The sequence below is a fragment of the Dryobates pubescens genome, chromosome 24, assembly GCF_014839835.1.
Source record: "Dryobates pubescens isolate bDryPub1 chromosome 24, bDryPub1.pri, whole genome shotgun sequence".
Classification (NCBI taxonomy): Eukaryota; Metazoa; Chordata; class Aves; order Piciformes; family Picidae; genus Dryobates; species Dryobates pubescens.
This window is the reverse complement of record NC_071635.1, coordinates 1,367,072-1,383,580: the sequence shown is the minus strand read 5'-3', so window position 1 is coordinate 1,383,580 and position 16,509 is coordinate 1,367,072. Positions and strand designations below refer to the sequence as shown.

Genomic DNA, 16,509 nt, shown 5'->3' with positions numbered 1-16,509 from the left:
GGTTTAAGTCGTGATTTTTGTTTTATTGCAGCCGTGTATTTTACTGCCTTTGGAAGAGATTGGGTGGAGGTGGGGAGGGGAACCCCCTCCCCCCTCATTCCGGGCTGCCCTCAGGGACGCAGTCAGCGCCAGTGATTGGATTTCCAGAGTCTCTGGACTCGGGGTGGTGGTTTCCCCGCGGCCGCGCCTGCCGCTCGCTGCGGACCGGAGAGGGCGGTGCGAGTGGCTGCCGCTCGTAGCCCCGGCGCCGCGCTCGCACTCGCACCCCCCGCGCACACCCACGGAGCCTCACCCGGGCTGCGCCTGCACGGCAGAGCGGGGAGCGAGCATCCAGCTGCAGAGAGCGACACCTCCACCTCTCGCCAAAACAACAACCTGCACAGCCGGGAATAAACCGCTTCACCGCCCGCACCGGGAGGGACGGGCTCTTTATATCGTGGCACTTTCCTCCACCCCACTTTGCTCCTTTTCTTCTGATTTTTGCGCTTCCCCCCCGCGCTTTCCCTAAAAGAGGAAACCCCGACTCTGATTTTTAGCGCAGCCCCATCTGCACTCGCCGCCGCCGGCGGTTGCATCCGGCCGAAACAAACTTGGTTGGGGGGCTCGGTCTCGCCTGCCGGGGCAAAAAAGCGACAAGAAAGACTGCGGAGGTCGCCCGGCCGTGTCGGAGGCGCAGGATGGCGGCAAACCGCTGGGTGCTGTGCCTGTGCCTGGGCTGGGGGTGCCTGTGCCTGGCGCTGGGCGACGTGCTGAAGGCTCGCTGGGTCGGGGTGCGGCGGCGAAACACCCCGGCAGGAATACGGGGCGGCCGGCCGAGAGCCGCGGCAGGTGACTACGGCCCGGGGCAGCGGCCGGAGCCGGAGGAACAGCGGCGGCCGGAGGGGCTGCAGCCGGGGGACAAGGTCTCGGAGCACATGCTGCGGCTCTACGACCAGTATAGCGGCGGCCGCGGGGGGCGGGCGGCGCGGCGCCGAGACCTGCCGGGGCTGCCCGGGCTGCACCTCCGCCAGGGCAACACGGTGCGCGGCTTCCGCCCGCGGGCTGCAGGTGAGTGCGGGCTGTGGTGGGGCTGGGGCTGCGGGCGGCGGCCCCGCGGGACCCTGCGCTACCGCCCATGCCAGCCACTTACGAGGGAAGCTCGGCGGGGCCAGCAGCCGCCGCACAGCCCGGCCGGGCGGCTGCGGGACCGGAGCCCTGCGGGCGCGGCGGAGGGCGTGCACAACCACTTCGTCCGCTCCCCCGCGACTCGCAGGCCTGGAGCGGAGGGGAGGGCTCTCGACTGGGTGACCCTAGCCGCTGAGCTGGCTGCCGGGGCAGCTCGCTCTCGGGTGACACTGTGCACGCAATAAGCTCCAGGTCTCCGAAAATTAAGGCAACGGTCCGTTCGCAGCCCTGCGAGGAGTGACGGTCCTGCGCTGTCAGACGAGTGCTTCGTCTGCTTTACGGCTTAGGGAACCCGACTGACAGATGAGAAAAGGATTAGAAAAGTCATGCTCCCTGCAGCAACAGTTGTGTATTTTAGGATGTAATGTTGACATTGTCTCCCATATTTAAATTATTGGCTTCTCTCATCAACTCAGTGCTCAGCGCCTCTGCCGTACGGTGTCTGACTATCATGTGAGGGAAGTGGAGTAATTAACCCTCTCTGGAGTCTCCTTAGCCGTGTTTTGTATGTGTAGGTTCTGTGGAAACCAAGGTCTGATTTGCATGTGATAGCACAACAGCGTGGTTTGGAGATCCTTTAGACTATCTGCAAGGTACTGGAAATGTTAGTGACAGTACTGGCGTTAGGGGCAATGGCAAATGAGCACAGCTGAAACATAACTCGTGCTTGGCAAATACCGCATCTCAGCATCTTTGGCAGTGGCACTTGGATCTCCCTGTGATTGCACGTAGATACACATGGAAATGTAAAGAGAGGCTTTGGTAGCTAGAGGTGCAAATAGCCTGCATTTGGAGGACAGAGAGCTGGAACTTCCCAGCTGCTGTTCCTAAAGAGGAAGCCCCTTGTCTGTCAAAGACTCCTACTTTTTGCAATGTATGCTGTATGCTACTTTGTTCTGAAAGAAGCAGTTTCCTCATTAAGAGAGAGGAGGGTGTAATACATTTTTTTCAAAGGGGGGGTGGGGTGGTGTGAGATGGCACAATCTCAGCAGAGTGATATTTGCTCCTTTAATCATATCTGATTAAAGATATTTATTGTTCTAAACTTAGAAGGCTTTTGGTTCAAATCCCTTCTCTGTGGTCTTTCTGATTTTATTTATATTCTCACTTGACATTGGGTGGCAGCAGTCCTATAAACACACTATTCATTAATCCCTTTCCTCCTCCTCTGATACTTTCACAGTTCAAGTGCCAAAGCAATAAATTGGAAGTGGTTATAAGTTTTTTGACACTTCTCTAAGTATTTGCATAAAACATTTAACCAGTTAACTGCTGTCTTTCCCTTGCCATAGGCACCAGCAGCTCGTTGGGTATGGGTTGGTGTTTGGTTGTTGTTTTGGGGTTTTTTTGATGGCAGAAAGGTATATGTTGAGAAAACCCTTAGATCAAATGTTCCTTGGGGTGATGAGGGAGGTGAAAAGGCCTTTTCTGGTTTCTGACTTCTTCCATGTGCCTGGCCAGCCCTGTGATGGAAACAGCACATCCCAACTATTTGCCCTTTGAGGAAGTTTGTTTCCAGATCCTCTACTCTGACTGCTGCACTCTCGGACTGCAAATTTCGGTGTCCCACAGGTCTGCTTTCATCCTCAATGTGGCTGCATTGGCTACATTAAAAACTTATGCTGCTGTCACTCCTTCTGCACCATTCTCCATCCCCACTGCCAGCCCCTTCAGGAGACAGCTTTTTTGTCTGTTCATTAGCAGAACTACCCTAAGATTCTGACCATTTCTCCTGAATCTACAGGAAGAGGCCTGGAAGGAGATCTTCGCTGCTGTAATTTGCAGTTTACCTGTACGTTTTGAAACGTAATTGTATGTTTTCGGAAGCGAAACTGTTTCTGCTCTGAAACACAACTCTCCAATGGTGCTTTGAAACCTTTCCATCCTTGCTTTTCCCCTGGAGGGCTTCTGGCTCTTCTGCCCCACACAGGAAAGGCCTTTCCCAGATCTTCCAGACAAATTTTCATGACCCTGTAGGATAGTATTGTGTGAAGAGACCAAGAACTGGTAGGATTTGATAAAACTTGTTCCTGTTTCTAGTCCGAGAGAAGTGGTGTTGCACATGACAGCTGCAGACTTACCATGGACAGCTAACAAGAAAGCTCTAAGGCATGATTAATTAGAAGCAGCATCCTAACAAGTGTTCAATGCAGGTTTTTCTTTCCATGGTTCAGCCCTCTGTGGGGATAGGACAAGAGCTTCAGCACTTCATGAGTACCTCTGATGTTTGCATCCTACGCTGCTGCTCTGAAATCTCTCCCAGACCAGATTTTATGACCAGACTGGATTATTAGTGGTTTGTTGTTTGGGCTGGGGAGTTTATCCTTTGATTTGGATGAATCCTTGTGTGATCTTCTATTCAGGTAAATTTGTTTTCCATTCACGGTGCTATATTATCTCAAAAACCTTTGATGCCCACGATGAAGCTGAAAGAAACCCCAGGCCCCAAATCCATTACAAGCAAAGCAAGAGTGTACATCAGTCATGATACAGCCAGTTATGTTTCAGCACTGTTCTTTCTCATTGCCCTAATTTATTCCTATGTGTTTGAGTCAAAGGATGTTCAGCCTGTGATTTCTCTGGCAGCTGTGTTACTGTGGGATGTTTCTGGGATGACACTTAGCAGCCCTTGTCTTGCTTGGGACAGGCCTCACAAGTGAGCTCTGCTTCAGCAAAAATCCTAAGGCAGTGCCTTTCTTGGTTCTTTTCCTGCGTGTACCACAACAGGGAGTGGTTTTCCTTTCCTTGTGACTTTTCAGACAACAGCTAGGAAGAAGGTCAGATGATGCATAAGCTATAGCTGAACACTTTGGTGGGTGAGTCTGTGCATCAGTTTCTGCACACAGCCATTCTTTCCTTCATACCCTCAGCGAATCACTCTGAGCAGATCCCCCGCTGAGAAAACTCTGCTTACCTGCAGTGCTTCCCATAGAGCTGTGCTGATCTGCAGCCTCTGGAGCTCAGGATCTGGAGGAAAGATACTGCATGGAATAAATAAAAGACAGTGGAAAGATCAACGCCTCAAACACAAGACTCTCAGTTTGCTTTTGAAGGCTCTTTATATAGTTTTTTAATCACAGCATTGCTAAAGGAACATGTCTTGCAAATGAGTCACTTAAAAAACTCGGCTTTAATTGGAAGGTCTCTGTAATAATGTTATAGTAAAGCTATACAGTCAGAAATTACTTTAAACTCTTTTTTATTGACTAAATTTCAAGTAATTTTAGGTATTACACCTGCCCCTAGGCCAGTTCTTGTGGTTTAAGAGCTATGTTCTCCTTCTCAAAATGCCTTTCTCTCCTTTGTTGTGGTGTGAAATGCCCACGCAAACAGAGGAAACCAAATGCTGCACAGGGAAATCAGCTAGGCCCCGGCCGCCGTCAGCCTGCAGGAACCAGTACAGGCCAAATTCCAGCCTCCCTGCGCTCTGCTAACGTTCAGGGTCTTTTGTAATGAGGACTTGAAAGACACTCAGGCAGGAGACAGTACGAGTGGGTTTTTGTTTTGGGGTTGGTTGGTTTGGTTTTGTTGTTGTGTTGGTTTGGGGTTTTTTCCTACGTCCCTGCAAATGAAGTGCAAGCAGCAGCACACTGGCAGCTTTCAGGCAAACCTTCTCCCAGGCAAAGGGGCAGGTAGGTTTCTCTTCTCAGGCCCAGACCCAGCATTTTCATTTTCTGCCTTCTGTTCCAGCCAGTCTCCCTGTGCTGCCATGCACATGAATAAGCTGTGCTCACAATCCCAAGTCAGCCACAGGTCCTAGAGCATCTCCCTTCACAAGTGAGGAGTTTTGACCTGGAGAGGACAGACTGTGCTGCTGCCAGCCAAAGTGGAATTAATCTGTGAGAAGGAGCAGAGTTGGCTTTCTGCATTCCCCTTCCTAGAGTTGTGCACTTTATCAGTGTGACCTCTTCACTTACTTAGCCTGCACTAGCTTTGAGTTTGACATTCTGTTTGTTTTTCAGACCTGCTGTGGTCTTTCTGCTTAAAATATATAGAAGAGAGATCCTTTGCCCACTGTGCAGCACATTTATGACGTGCCATGTGCATATTTGTGGTTTCCATATCACAAAATCTACACCTAAGTCAGATCCTGAGCATGCACCTTCACTGCTTCTTGAAGCTCTTTATTTAAGTAGCTGATAGCATTAATCAGGGATGGACTTTTTATATCAAGTTACTAACTGCTCTGACCTTACCTGCTTTGCTAAAAGAATTCCTAAAACCAGTCTGGCACCAAGTCTTGTGCCCTTAAAAAAGACAGAGCTTGCTCCTGGTTTTTTTTCCATTACAAAAGATTCCAGTTGGTAAGGGGGAAGCAGCAATCAAGTAAGAGCAAAGGTAGGAGAAAAGGAGAAACCTGGCTTCTAAATTTGTGTTCCTATTCTGGCACTGGTTTCCATTCCCAGCTCTGAGTGAACTTTTGTAACTGTGCTACGAACCCATGGAAACAAAGTTTTACAATGGAAACACTGATCCATTCTTAGCCGTGCACTGGCACAAGGGCACCACTTTAATATCTCATTTAAGTGATGGCTAATGATGACTATATAACTAAATGGTCCTCGTTATTGCATCCTTTTTCACCCGTGGGATAGATTTGGCAGTCCATAAAAATGTCAGTGCATCCTCTATAAATGTAAACACACCACATTAGTGGACTTGGTCCAGCTTATTGATGCTTGGAAATGCCCCTTGTAACGTGATGCTGGTGATGTCAGGCAGTTCATGCCAGTGATGTCAGTCTCCACAGACCTACTGCTTTTTCTTAAAATCCCTTAGCAGTGGCAGTCCCAGGCAGTGCACACCGCTGTGTGTTCCTGCAGGGAGGGGAGGAAGCATGGGCTGTGCCCCTGCAGATCTGGCTGCAGTGCTGTGAGCCGGCTCCTTTCTGCTCCGGGCTGGCGGTAAATAAGCTGGCATCTCTGCCCCCCAAATGGTGAGTGACGGCACAGCCTGTGTGAGAGAGGAAGGCTTTTCTGCTTTAGGCCTGCAGAGACTGTACCTCCCCTCTCTCCCCACCCCAGAGAGCTCAGTTGTCACTTGTGCAGGAGACTGGCAAACCGGTGTGTCTCAGTGCAGGCTTTGCCATGGGGTTACTGGGGTCTGGGTTTCCTTCAAGCCAAAGGAGGCTTGGCCTTGGCTAATTCCTAAGGCTCTGTCTTGTACTGAATGGTAAAGTTTCATTTATGTGAAATTAAACTTTCCTGAGGAAGAGGTGCATTTGTAGGTATTTCAGAGCTGAACACTCCTTGTCATGCCTGTCATTTTGAAAAAGAATAGCCTGGGGAATACTTAGTGTGCTGCCCACATCTGAAAGTCAGGTGTTGCTGTCACACAGTGAGTATCTTTGACACGGTGTTCCTAAGTTATGACAGCAACCCAGGCCACACAGTTGGCTTTGGGGCAGCCAGAAGCCGGCAAACCCATACACCTCTGTGCCGGCCACTAGTAAGTGGTTTCAGGACGACTTTGCAGACTGAATGAATGAAAACCACTTTTTTCAGAGCCTTTCGAGCCTAGAGGTTATTCAGTGAGAAAACAGCACCACCTGCTGCCGGTTCTTCCTCTGGCTGCAGGGTTCAGATAGCCACAGTGCCTGCCTGGGTTTTGCTTTTAATCAAAATTATATATTCCTCCTGTGTCTGTTTCACACCGTCTAGGGTTGCTCTATAAACAAAAGCAGCTTGGTTTGTGTTCCACTGTAATACAGTGATTGGGAACAGGCAGTGTTTGTTGAGTGGGATTCTTATTAAAAAACTTGTCCTTCAACACAAAACAGTGATTCAGATAACAACTTCTTTAACAGGCACTCATGAGACATCATAAATTCTGGTTCCTAAGGTGGACATACTTAGCACTCTGCCAAATTGCACATTAACCTTTCTCTTAGTGATTACAAATGTGCAAAGCTCTTGTCAATAACCTTATACTCTCTTCTTTGCCCAGCTCTAACCTCGCTGTGGTGAAGGGCTCAGGGTCATGAGGATCCAATTGTGCATGCTGAGGTCACTGTCTGCTTGAGGGACCAATAAATTGGTCTAACTCTGTTGGAGGAATGGTTAATACCAAGAGGAAATATCCTTTGTAAGACAGGATTTCAAGTTGCCTTTTCATTTAGCCTTTGAAGTGTGTAGCACTTTCTGTGTTTGCCTGTTTTGCTTCCTGATATGGGTACAAAATGTTGCATGGTTTTCAGTCTCTCATTAATAGCCTCTTTGACACCTTTAGAAGCTAGGTGTAAACACCACCCAGGCCCCAGAGTCCTTGTCTTGTAGGTGAGGCCCAGATCACCGTGGATCAGAGTATAAGGTTTAAAGAAACTGTCTAGGCTGGTTTTGCATTGAACAGCTTGGCAGTCAGAGCTTGAGTGACTAAGCTGGCAATACATCTGAAAGCCTGTGGCAACACTGAGAATCATGCTGTGTTTGAATCCAAGTTTTTCCTCTTCCTCACTGCCATGTTGAGCCTCTGCTCAACAACCTGAGGCTCAATATGGTAATGATTGTTTACAGACAACCCAGAGCCTATTGAAGCCAGTGGGAGCCTTTCTGCCGCTTCAGCTCGGTCTGGGCTAGGGCACGATTCAGTGCTGTTGGTATCCCATTGACATCCCAATTGGCTTGGCAGCCATCATCACCTAAGTGCATCTGGAGAGGGAGGGGACTGGAAACCTTACAGAAAGAGGGAAACAAAAGAGCAAAATCTTACCATGGCATCACTTGAATTTTCAGATGATGAAGTCTTTAGTGTATCAGTTCTCAAGCTGGGTTGTTCCTGTGGCCTAGTTCCCCAAGGGCAGAGGAGCAGTAGGAAATGTGCGTTTCTGAATGGAGATGGGTATTGCAAGGAAACCAGATTGAAAATGTGTGATTTATGGTCACCACTTTGCCAGCTTGGTTATTTTCCTGAGTAGTGCCCCAGGCCCCTTCCCACAGCACTGCATGAACATTTCCTGGGACTGTAATGTGTAACCTAGAGAGCAGCATGCTCGGTCCTTTCTCTGTACCGTTCTGAAATGCCCATGTGCTTATCTAAGGATTTCTTCCTCCAGGGGGCCCTGAGAGCCAGGAGGTGTACGTTTTTAACTTGACATCGCTCACCGACTCTGAAAACGTCCTGTCGGCTTCGGTGTATTATTACATTGGAGATCTGCTGCGTGCTCCCTGGAACTGCTCCCAGTCCAGAGGCTGCTCTGGTCATGGGCACAGGAAGCCTGAAATTCAGCTGCATCTTTCAGCTTGGACCTTTCCTTCTGCTGGGAACCGGACTCGGAGCCTGGGACATTTCCTAATGAACGCCTCTGCTGCTTACCAGGATGACCTTTCCTGGCAGTGGAAGGATATCACTCAGCTTCTGCATGAAGCAAAACTGAACAATGAACTCCTCATCGGTGTCAAAATGGATGTGGGCAGCCACCATCCCTGGAAGAGGGCACCTCCTCGCTATGAGCCCTACATTCTGATTTATGCCAACGACTCTGCTATTTCAGAGCCAGAGAGTGTTGTCTCTAGTTTGCAAGGGCACCGCCATCCTCTGGCAAGGGTCTTTCCCAGGCCAGAAAGCCACGTGAGGAGCAGCCTGGGGAAGTGGCGGCAAAAGCGCTCTACAAACATTCTGCTGCCCCTGCAGAACAATGAGCTCCCAGGAGCTGAGTACCAGTACAGCGAGGATGAGAGATGGGAAGACAGAAAACCCTACAAGCCCCTGCAGCCACAGTTAGCTGAGAGGTCAAAGAGTAAGAAAAAGCAGAGGAAGGCTCATCAGCACAAGAGCCAGACGCTCCAGTTTGATGAGCAAACACTGAAGAAGGCGAGGAGGAAGCAGTGGAATGAGCCAAGGTATTGCACCCGGCGCTACCTCAAGGTGGATTTTGCAGACATTGGCTGGAGCGAGTGGATTATTTCCCCTAAATCCTTTGATGCCTATTACTGCTCAGGGGAATGCCAGTTCCCAATTCCAAAGGTACAGCCTTCATCTATTCTTTATGCTTCCTTTTAAACTTTCAAGGGTTAACTGCTGAACCATAGAGGGGAGCTCCTCCTGGTGGGTGGAAAGTCAGTCCCAAGGGGGAGGCACGACTCATGCAATATGTTTTTCCCTTCCTTTTCCTGCATCTTCTCTATTGAAGAGACAGAGCTTCTGGGGAGAGCTCTCTTGGCTCTCTTACCTTTTGCTTTCCCTTGCTCCCTGGGGGAGGCTTCACTGGTGGGAAGCTGTTTGCTGCACAGTGGGACCTAGTCCATTGCTGATACTGGGTTTGTATATACAATCCTTTTCTCTTAATACCTTTTGTACTTTGTTTACTTCTGTTAATATTAGTTTTCTTAACTTCCCCTGCCTAGCTTTTCCCTGTGGGAGGAGAGGGAGAGGGAAGGAGAGTAAAACCTACCTTCTGTCAAACCAGGCCATGCTGTAAACTGTGCATTTTCTTCCCTGTGTCAGTAGAAGGCAGCTGGTCACATGCTGCATGTTCAGGTCTAGTAAATGAGTGCTCATGCTGCAAGGGGTAACAGAGCAGCCTGTAAAAGGATGGCCTTGTAAAGGGGATTTCAGAATTACTGCTTGGTGTTAGGTTTTTGTCAAGAAACCCAACTGCCACAGAAAAAAAGAAGGTCCTGCCTTAAAAAATAGTGCTCATGATGTGAGAGATTGTTATTAACCTGCTCAATAAACATGATGCAAGCCAGATACAGAAAACTGCTTATTGGACAGTAGTCACTCGGCCTCAAAAGAGTCTGCTGGCAGAGCCAAGCTGGAGGCAGTCGGCGTAGCGTGCTCTAGGAAGAATGTGTGCCTGGTGAGGCACAGCTGTGACGATGACAGCGGGCTCTGCTGGAGCTCTGGGAGTGGCTGGAATGCTCTGAGTGCAAGGCTCTTCTCAGTGATGCCCAAGGACAGGCCAAGGGGCAATGGGATGGGCAGCCTGCGCCAGCCTTTTAGTTTCTTCTTGTATCCAACCTAGACCTCCCCTGGTGCAACTTGAGGCCAGTTCCTCCTGTCCTATCATTTATTACTAGGGACAAGAGACCAACACCCACCTCACTACATAGCTAGTGTTTCAGAGTTAACACATACTGCTTAGGTGAAAGAGAAGGACCAGCTTTATCTGCACGTTGTCCATCTTTGGGAAGTTCCCCTGAGCTTCATCAGAAAGCTTTTGAACACACAGAGGCAAGGGATGCTCTGCCAAATTTGGGTTCTGCTTTCCGGCAGGGTGTAAGTGCAGGCCTCTGGGATGTCACAGCTAAGCTCCATCTTCTCAGATAAGTAGATTGCAGTACTGGCTACTATTATCTTGGTAACTGAGCACAGCACTTCCAAAAGAATGTTATTCCTCCTCCTCTTCATCCTTCTGCTCTGCCTATGATAGGCACATACACGCTATCAGAAGAGGTCTCTGCCCTGGGAAAAGCTCATAGTGGAAAACAGGTGGGAAATAAGGAGGAGAAATGGCTAGGCAAATAAAGCAGAGAGCTTAAAGAACTTGTCTGACATGAAGCAGAATGTCTGATTTCCAAGGCCCATTGTGAGCCCAGCTGCCTGAAAGCAACCGGTAGATTTCTGTGCATGTTGCAGTGCAAATTGTTCCTTTTGTGTGTTATATGCAGTTGCACAAACCAGAATGCCCTTGCTTTCCAGGGAGAAAGAAAACCTAAAAGATAAGAAAAAGTGAAGCTCTCCTAGAGCCACCTGTTACTCCTGAGCCATGTGTAATACCTGGTGCTACTAATAATACTGTTTGCAAAAATAATACTAAAACCATCAGGCAATAACTAACCAATCTGTGCCTATGGGTATAGAATGTTCCCTTGCTGAAGGTGAGCTCCTAAAGTTGACAACCTGTTGGGTAATTAAGAACAGATGTGCCTTTCCCCCCACACACTTTCCAGCTCCAAGCTTTCTGGCCTCCCCCTTTTCCTGATTTCAATTAGCTGGTTTGACTGCTGTCAAACTCCCATGTGCTGGGCTTGGGTCAGGCTGTAGCAGACCCTCTCCTGGGTCAGGAATGAAAGTTTGTGACTGACATCACTTGCCCTGCTGGTGATGCATCCCTAATGAAATTCAACAGGGCAGCAAGGCTCCCAAGAATGTGTGCAGCTTGGCAGGTGCAGCCTGAGCCACAGCTGGACTCACTCACGGATTTGGCAGTTTGGGGTCAGCTTGGCATTTTTCCCTCCTGCTGCTCCTCTCAGCCTCCAAATTCTCCCTTCCTATGGAAAATCTCTGCCTGCTTTTCATGACCAGACTGCAGGCAGCTGCAGGCAATGGCCTAACTTGCCTCCCATGGTGTTATGCCAGCTCAGTACTGCAGCAGGAGGTTCAGTTCTCTTGAGGACACACCTTCAGTTTTACTCCAGTCACAGTGACATTCCCACTGGCAGAAGCAGAGTTATGCCAAAGCTGGGCACGCTCCAGAGTGCCCCTTAAGGGCCATGGACATTTCAGACAGACTTCAAGTCAGCACTTCCTTTATCACACAGTGCCAGAATGGATCTGGTTTATTTTTGTGATTGAGTTAATGTGTTCTGGGTTTGTGTGAACAAATAGTTCTCTCACTGGTCAGGTTTGCTTTTTTCTCATATCAAACCAAAGGCCACATTATTGTGGCCTTCAAATGTCTGAAGGGGACCTACAAGAAGGCTGGGGAGGGACTTTTTAGGATGTCAGGTAGTGATAGGACTGGGGGGGGTGGATACAAGCTAGAGGAGGGGAGATAGAGATTGGACATTAGGAAAAATTTCTTCCCCATGAGGGTGGTGAGACACAGGCACAGGTTGCACAGGGAGGTGGTGGAAGCCTCAGTCCTGGAAGTTTTTAAGGCCAGGCTGGATGTGGCTCTGGGCAACCTGATCTAGTGTGAGGTGTCCCTGGCCATGGCAGAGGGGTTGGAGCTGGATGATCCTTGGGGTCCCTTCCAACCCTGACAATTCTGTGATTCTGTGGAAGTGTTTTCCTATTTGCATGAGCACAATGCAGCAGATTTAGTCCTTTGAGGGGGCTCACTTCCTCAGCCATGTCACTGATGATGTCTCCTACAGAATGAGCAAAACCACCTAACCTTGCACACGAGATAAAGGGAACAGTTAGCATCATGGTGTAAAGCACTTGTGTCCTTTCACCTGTATGCCTTTTACCTGCTTCTGTTCTCCCTGGTGCTCTCACATTCCACTGGTCAAGCACCCCAGCCCACAACCTGTGTTTCTTTTTCTCCCCTGTCTGACTCTGCCTACAAGCACATTGATTGCCTTGCTCTCAGCCAAACAACTTTTATGAGTAAATCACAGAATGTTATGGGCTGGAAGGGACCTCAAAAGATCATCCAGTCCAACCCCCTGGCTAGAGCAGGAGCACCTAGAGCAGGTCACACAGGAACACATCCAGGCAGGTCTTGAATGTCTCCAGAAAGGGAGACTCCACAACCCCCCTGAGCAGCCTGTTCCAGTGCTCTGTCACCCTCAGAGTGAAGAAATGTTTCCTCATGTTTCCATGGAGCTTCCTGTGCCTCAGCTTTCACCATTGCCCCTTGTGCTGTCATTGGGCATCCCCCAGCAGAGCCTGGCTCCATCCTCTGGGCACTCAGCCTTTACATTTATGAACACAAGTGAGGTCAACAGTTGCAGCCCACGTGTAATGTAGTTCACTAGGAGGAGACCACCTTGACCTGTGAGTTCAGCTTGCTGCAAGATCTGCTGCCTGGATCTTTCCTTGGGAAATCATTGTCCCACAGGGAGCCCCAGGCCCCCTGCCCAGCAGGATACTTGAGCCAAAAGTGGTGGAGTGACACTTGCACCCAGTAGCCAAATGAAACAGAGCAGTTTCCCATTCCCTGCTCATGGCAGCTTTGGTGACAGCTGGGAATGGTCAGGCAGAAGACAGATTTTACAAGGCAGTCAGCTGTGGGGTCTCTGCAGGGCCCTTTCTCTCACGGGTGGTTTGGTTCTAAAGTACCTGGGTGCATTCTGACACAGTTGCAGCTCCATTCCTGCTGTGTGTTTCTCTTGCAGGCCTTGAAGCCGTCCAACCACGCCACCATTCAGAGCATCGTGAGAGCCGTGGGGGTTGTGCCGGGCATTCCCGAGCCCTGCTGCGTTCCGGAGAGGATGGCTTCCCTCAGCATCTTGTTTTTTGATGAGAACAAAAACGTGGTCCTGAAGGTGTACCCCAACATGACAGTGGAATCCTGTGCGTGCAGATAACATCTTGGGAGAGCCTTTGGAAACACTGAGGTGGTCAGGGGGGTTGTGTGTGCATTTCATGGTATCTACTTTTTGTTTGCACTGTCAATGCATGTCCTCCGGACAAAAAAAGAGGAAAAAACCAAGAGATCCAAAGAAAGAGGATGGAAGTGGAATGGATTCTGAACACTAATTCCAAGGAAAGAGGATACAAACTTCACTCATCTCTGCATTTGGCAAGGGCACAAGTCTTGGCAGTGGAGACTGACTGTTTCTGTTGAAATCAAGAGACAAAAGAGGAATTTGCAGAAGACTTGGAGATTTTTGGCACTGCCAGAAGGACGTAGTGATCTATTTTTGTACAAGACTTTGGAAGCAGCATCAGCTGTTAAATTTCTTTGTCTCTGTTCAAATGGTGACTGATTAGGAGGGAGATCGGAAATACACTATTCTCCCTTGTAAAGCTCAGCTTTCTGCCTTAGGTCATTGAGTAGTGCAGCAGGGAACTAAAATCTGACATTCTGAGAGCCTTAGATAATCCATCTTAGACATATATCTGCTCGGTATGACATGGCTGCATTGTGTATTCCTTTGCCTTGGCAAATTCCTTGTGATTCAGTTCATTACAGGGCTGTACCCTTGACTGGAAGAACACAAAACACATGCTTGCTGTGTGTGCAATTGTGGTATCCCAAAAGCCAAGACTTTTATTTCAGGCCACTGCAGAAACTCAGCAGGTCCAGGGTATGAAAACACCACATTCAGTGACGTGTCTGAGCGACGACTTCTCAGCACACATCCCAGAGCACAGCTGCAAATACTCCGAGTAAAGCGTGGTCGTTGATTCCTGACATGAAATTATTTGGTGCATAGTTCTTTTCTGTAGGCCTTCACTAGAATTGTTTGATCAAAGCTGCCTCTGCTTGGCAAGGTTTGATTGTTACATTAACCAAATAGTAGTTTGGGTTTTTTCCCTTCTTAGTTGGTTCACTTCTCTGAAAATCAAATTTGTATCTATGCTGTCATGTTATGATTTCTTTCACAAATTCATTTGAAAGACTACAAGCAGGACAGAAAACCTATCTGGAACCTCAGGCACAGCTGTGAATGTTGACAGAAGTACTTTAGGCAGAACCCAAATACCCTCCCTAGCATCGTGGTCTGTAGAGGATGATGCTTTATGAAGTACTTCTGGCTGGTCAGGGCAGTGATTCAGTTTGCTCTCAAAGTGAACATAAGTTGCCTATGTAACTGCATCTCTGCAATGGTGTTTAAACAGCAAGTATTCATAGGGAATAAATGGATTCCCCATCACCATGAGAGTTAAAGTCTACTTTGGAGTCTGCTTTCCTCAGCATATTGAAGGTGACAGTGGTTTTTCCTACCTATGTGCCTTTTTGCAGCTTCCTTCTTACTTCATGCTAGTTTGAACTCTCAGTTGTTAATTTCTTTGGGGTTTTTTGGAGGGGTATTTGGTCACTGGTGCCGTGGTGTTTACCAGACTGGGTAATGTGCAAAGGTGGGAGAGGGGGTGGAGGTAAAATAGAGAGCCTAGGGTTCTTCCCAGGATTCACTTTCTAACTGCACAAAGCCTTGGTGGAAGCTGACAGGAGTTAAAAGAACCACAGGTTAGTCCCAGATGCAAGTTGTGCTTGTGGCCCTTGCCTTGCCCTGCTTAAACAGTGTACCGTTGAAGTCAGGTTCCCAAAGCATGCCACCAGATACGTGTTCACTGGCTCCAGTTAAGCAATGCTAACTGGCACAGCCGTCTGACCTGCTTGTGGCACGTTGGGATTCTGCAGCATTGTATTGCCTTCATGAGTCTGTTGCCTGGAAATGGTGAAGTCTCCTTCACTAGAGTGGCCAAGTGCTATCTTCAGCATCCATCAAAACCAAGCACAAGGTGTGAAGCTGTGTACATTTAGATCAAGACTCATTTGATCCATTTCCATAAAGAGGAGAAACGTCAGACTGTGTCCAAACCGGACAGGCAGAAATCTCTCATTTTTAGATAGGTATCACAAATGTCTATTAATTTATAGTTTTTAAATAAATAAATAGCCTATATCTACTATCTTCGAAATAGGATTTCAGAAGCTCGAGCCCCGGGCTGGGACGGGGCCGGGTCGCAGTCGGAGCCCGGGTTGATAGGGACCGCAGCTGCCGTTCCCGCAGACACCGCGCATGCGCGTAGCGGACCGAGATGAGTCCGGCCGAAGGGAGTCGAACTCAGCCGAGCGCGGACGGAGGGACGGAGCCGAAGAGAGCCGAGCGGAGCCGGAAGTAGCCGACTTTGCGAAGCCGAGTCGGGCCGGCCGGAGCCGGAGCGAGCCAGGCCAGGGGAGCGTGAGCCCGCTGAGTGGCGCGGGGGACAGAAGCCGCATGGAGCCCCGCCGGACGGAGCCGAACCGGGCCGGGCCGGGCCTCCGCGTCCCGCCGCTGCCGCTCTCGTGCTCCAGCCCGGGGGGCACACGCTGCCGAGGCCCGCGGCATGGCTCTGCCTTGGGAGCGGAGCGGTTGCGGAGAGCCCCCAGGCTTGGCGTCTGGCAGGGTTCTGAGCAGCCCCGGGTGCCTGCGAGCCGCCGGCCCCACGGGGCGGGGGAGGAAAATCTCTCCCATTCGCTGAGGGAGCTTCGTCCTTCTTCTCTTGCGCAAGGATCCAGCAAAACACTTGGTCAGACGTGACGGCTCTGAGACGCGTTTTAGAACGGCTTATGTAAGTAATGGACTTCGGAGTTGCTTCATATATAGCTGCCTTTGAGTTTGCAAATAGACAGCAAAAGCCGGGACGGAGCTGTCTGCACTTCCTATGTTGCAGTCAGTCTAAGCAGCTGTTCTGTGCAGCGCAGGCTGTAGATGAGTGTAACCAGAGAGCCAAGCCCAAGTGCTCTAATACCTAGTTGCAAGTAGGTTTCTGAACTGCCCATTTAGAGCAAGGATTTAAAATCCTGAGCCTCCCCTCTAAACAGCTCTCTATCCCAGCTAGAGAAACACTTTCAAAAGCTTCCACTTCCCCTTTTCGCCTGCCGATTTGGGGCCGATTGCCCCAAACGGGCACTTGCTCCTTGCGGGCATGGTACAGCCCCGCGCGTTGCTATGGACGCGGCGCGTAGGGCCGAGTGCCGCACGCTCTCGTGCTCACTGCTGCCGCCGTGTGGACACGGGCAGG

General features: G+C 49.6%; 1 protein-coding gene across 1 annotated transcript; it reads left to right on the top strand.

Annotated features, from left to right (window-relative positions):
• The first annotated feature begins 274 nt into the window (after positions 1 to 274).
• BMP3 (bone morphogenetic protein 3) lies at positions 275 to 15,024 on the top strand. Its single transcript, XM_054172760.1, has 3 exons — positions 275 to 1,047; positions 8,216 to 9,126; positions 13,170 to 15,024. Exons 1-3 carry the CDS (start codon positions 678 to 680, stop codon positions 13,359 to 13,361), a joined length of 1,473 nt encoding a protein of 490 aa, XP_054028735.1. The 5' UTR covers positions 275 to 677; the 3' UTR covers positions 13,362 to 15,024.
• Positions 15,025 to 16,509: the final 1,485 nt, after the last annotated feature.

Coding starts and splice junctions, on each gene's coding strand:
- BMP3 (XM_054172760.1), top strand. CDS start 678: ATGGCGGCAAACCGCTGGGTGCTGTGCCTGTGCCTGGGCTGGGGGTGC. Junction 1,048..8,215: donor CTTCCGCCCGCGGGCTGCAG/GTGAGTGCGGGC, acceptor TTCTTCCTCCAG/GGGGCCCTGAGAGCCAGGAG. Junction 9,127..13,169: donor GCCAGTTCCCAATTCCAAAG/GTACAGCCTTCA, acceptor TTTCTCTTGCAG/GCCTTGAAGCCGTCCAACCA.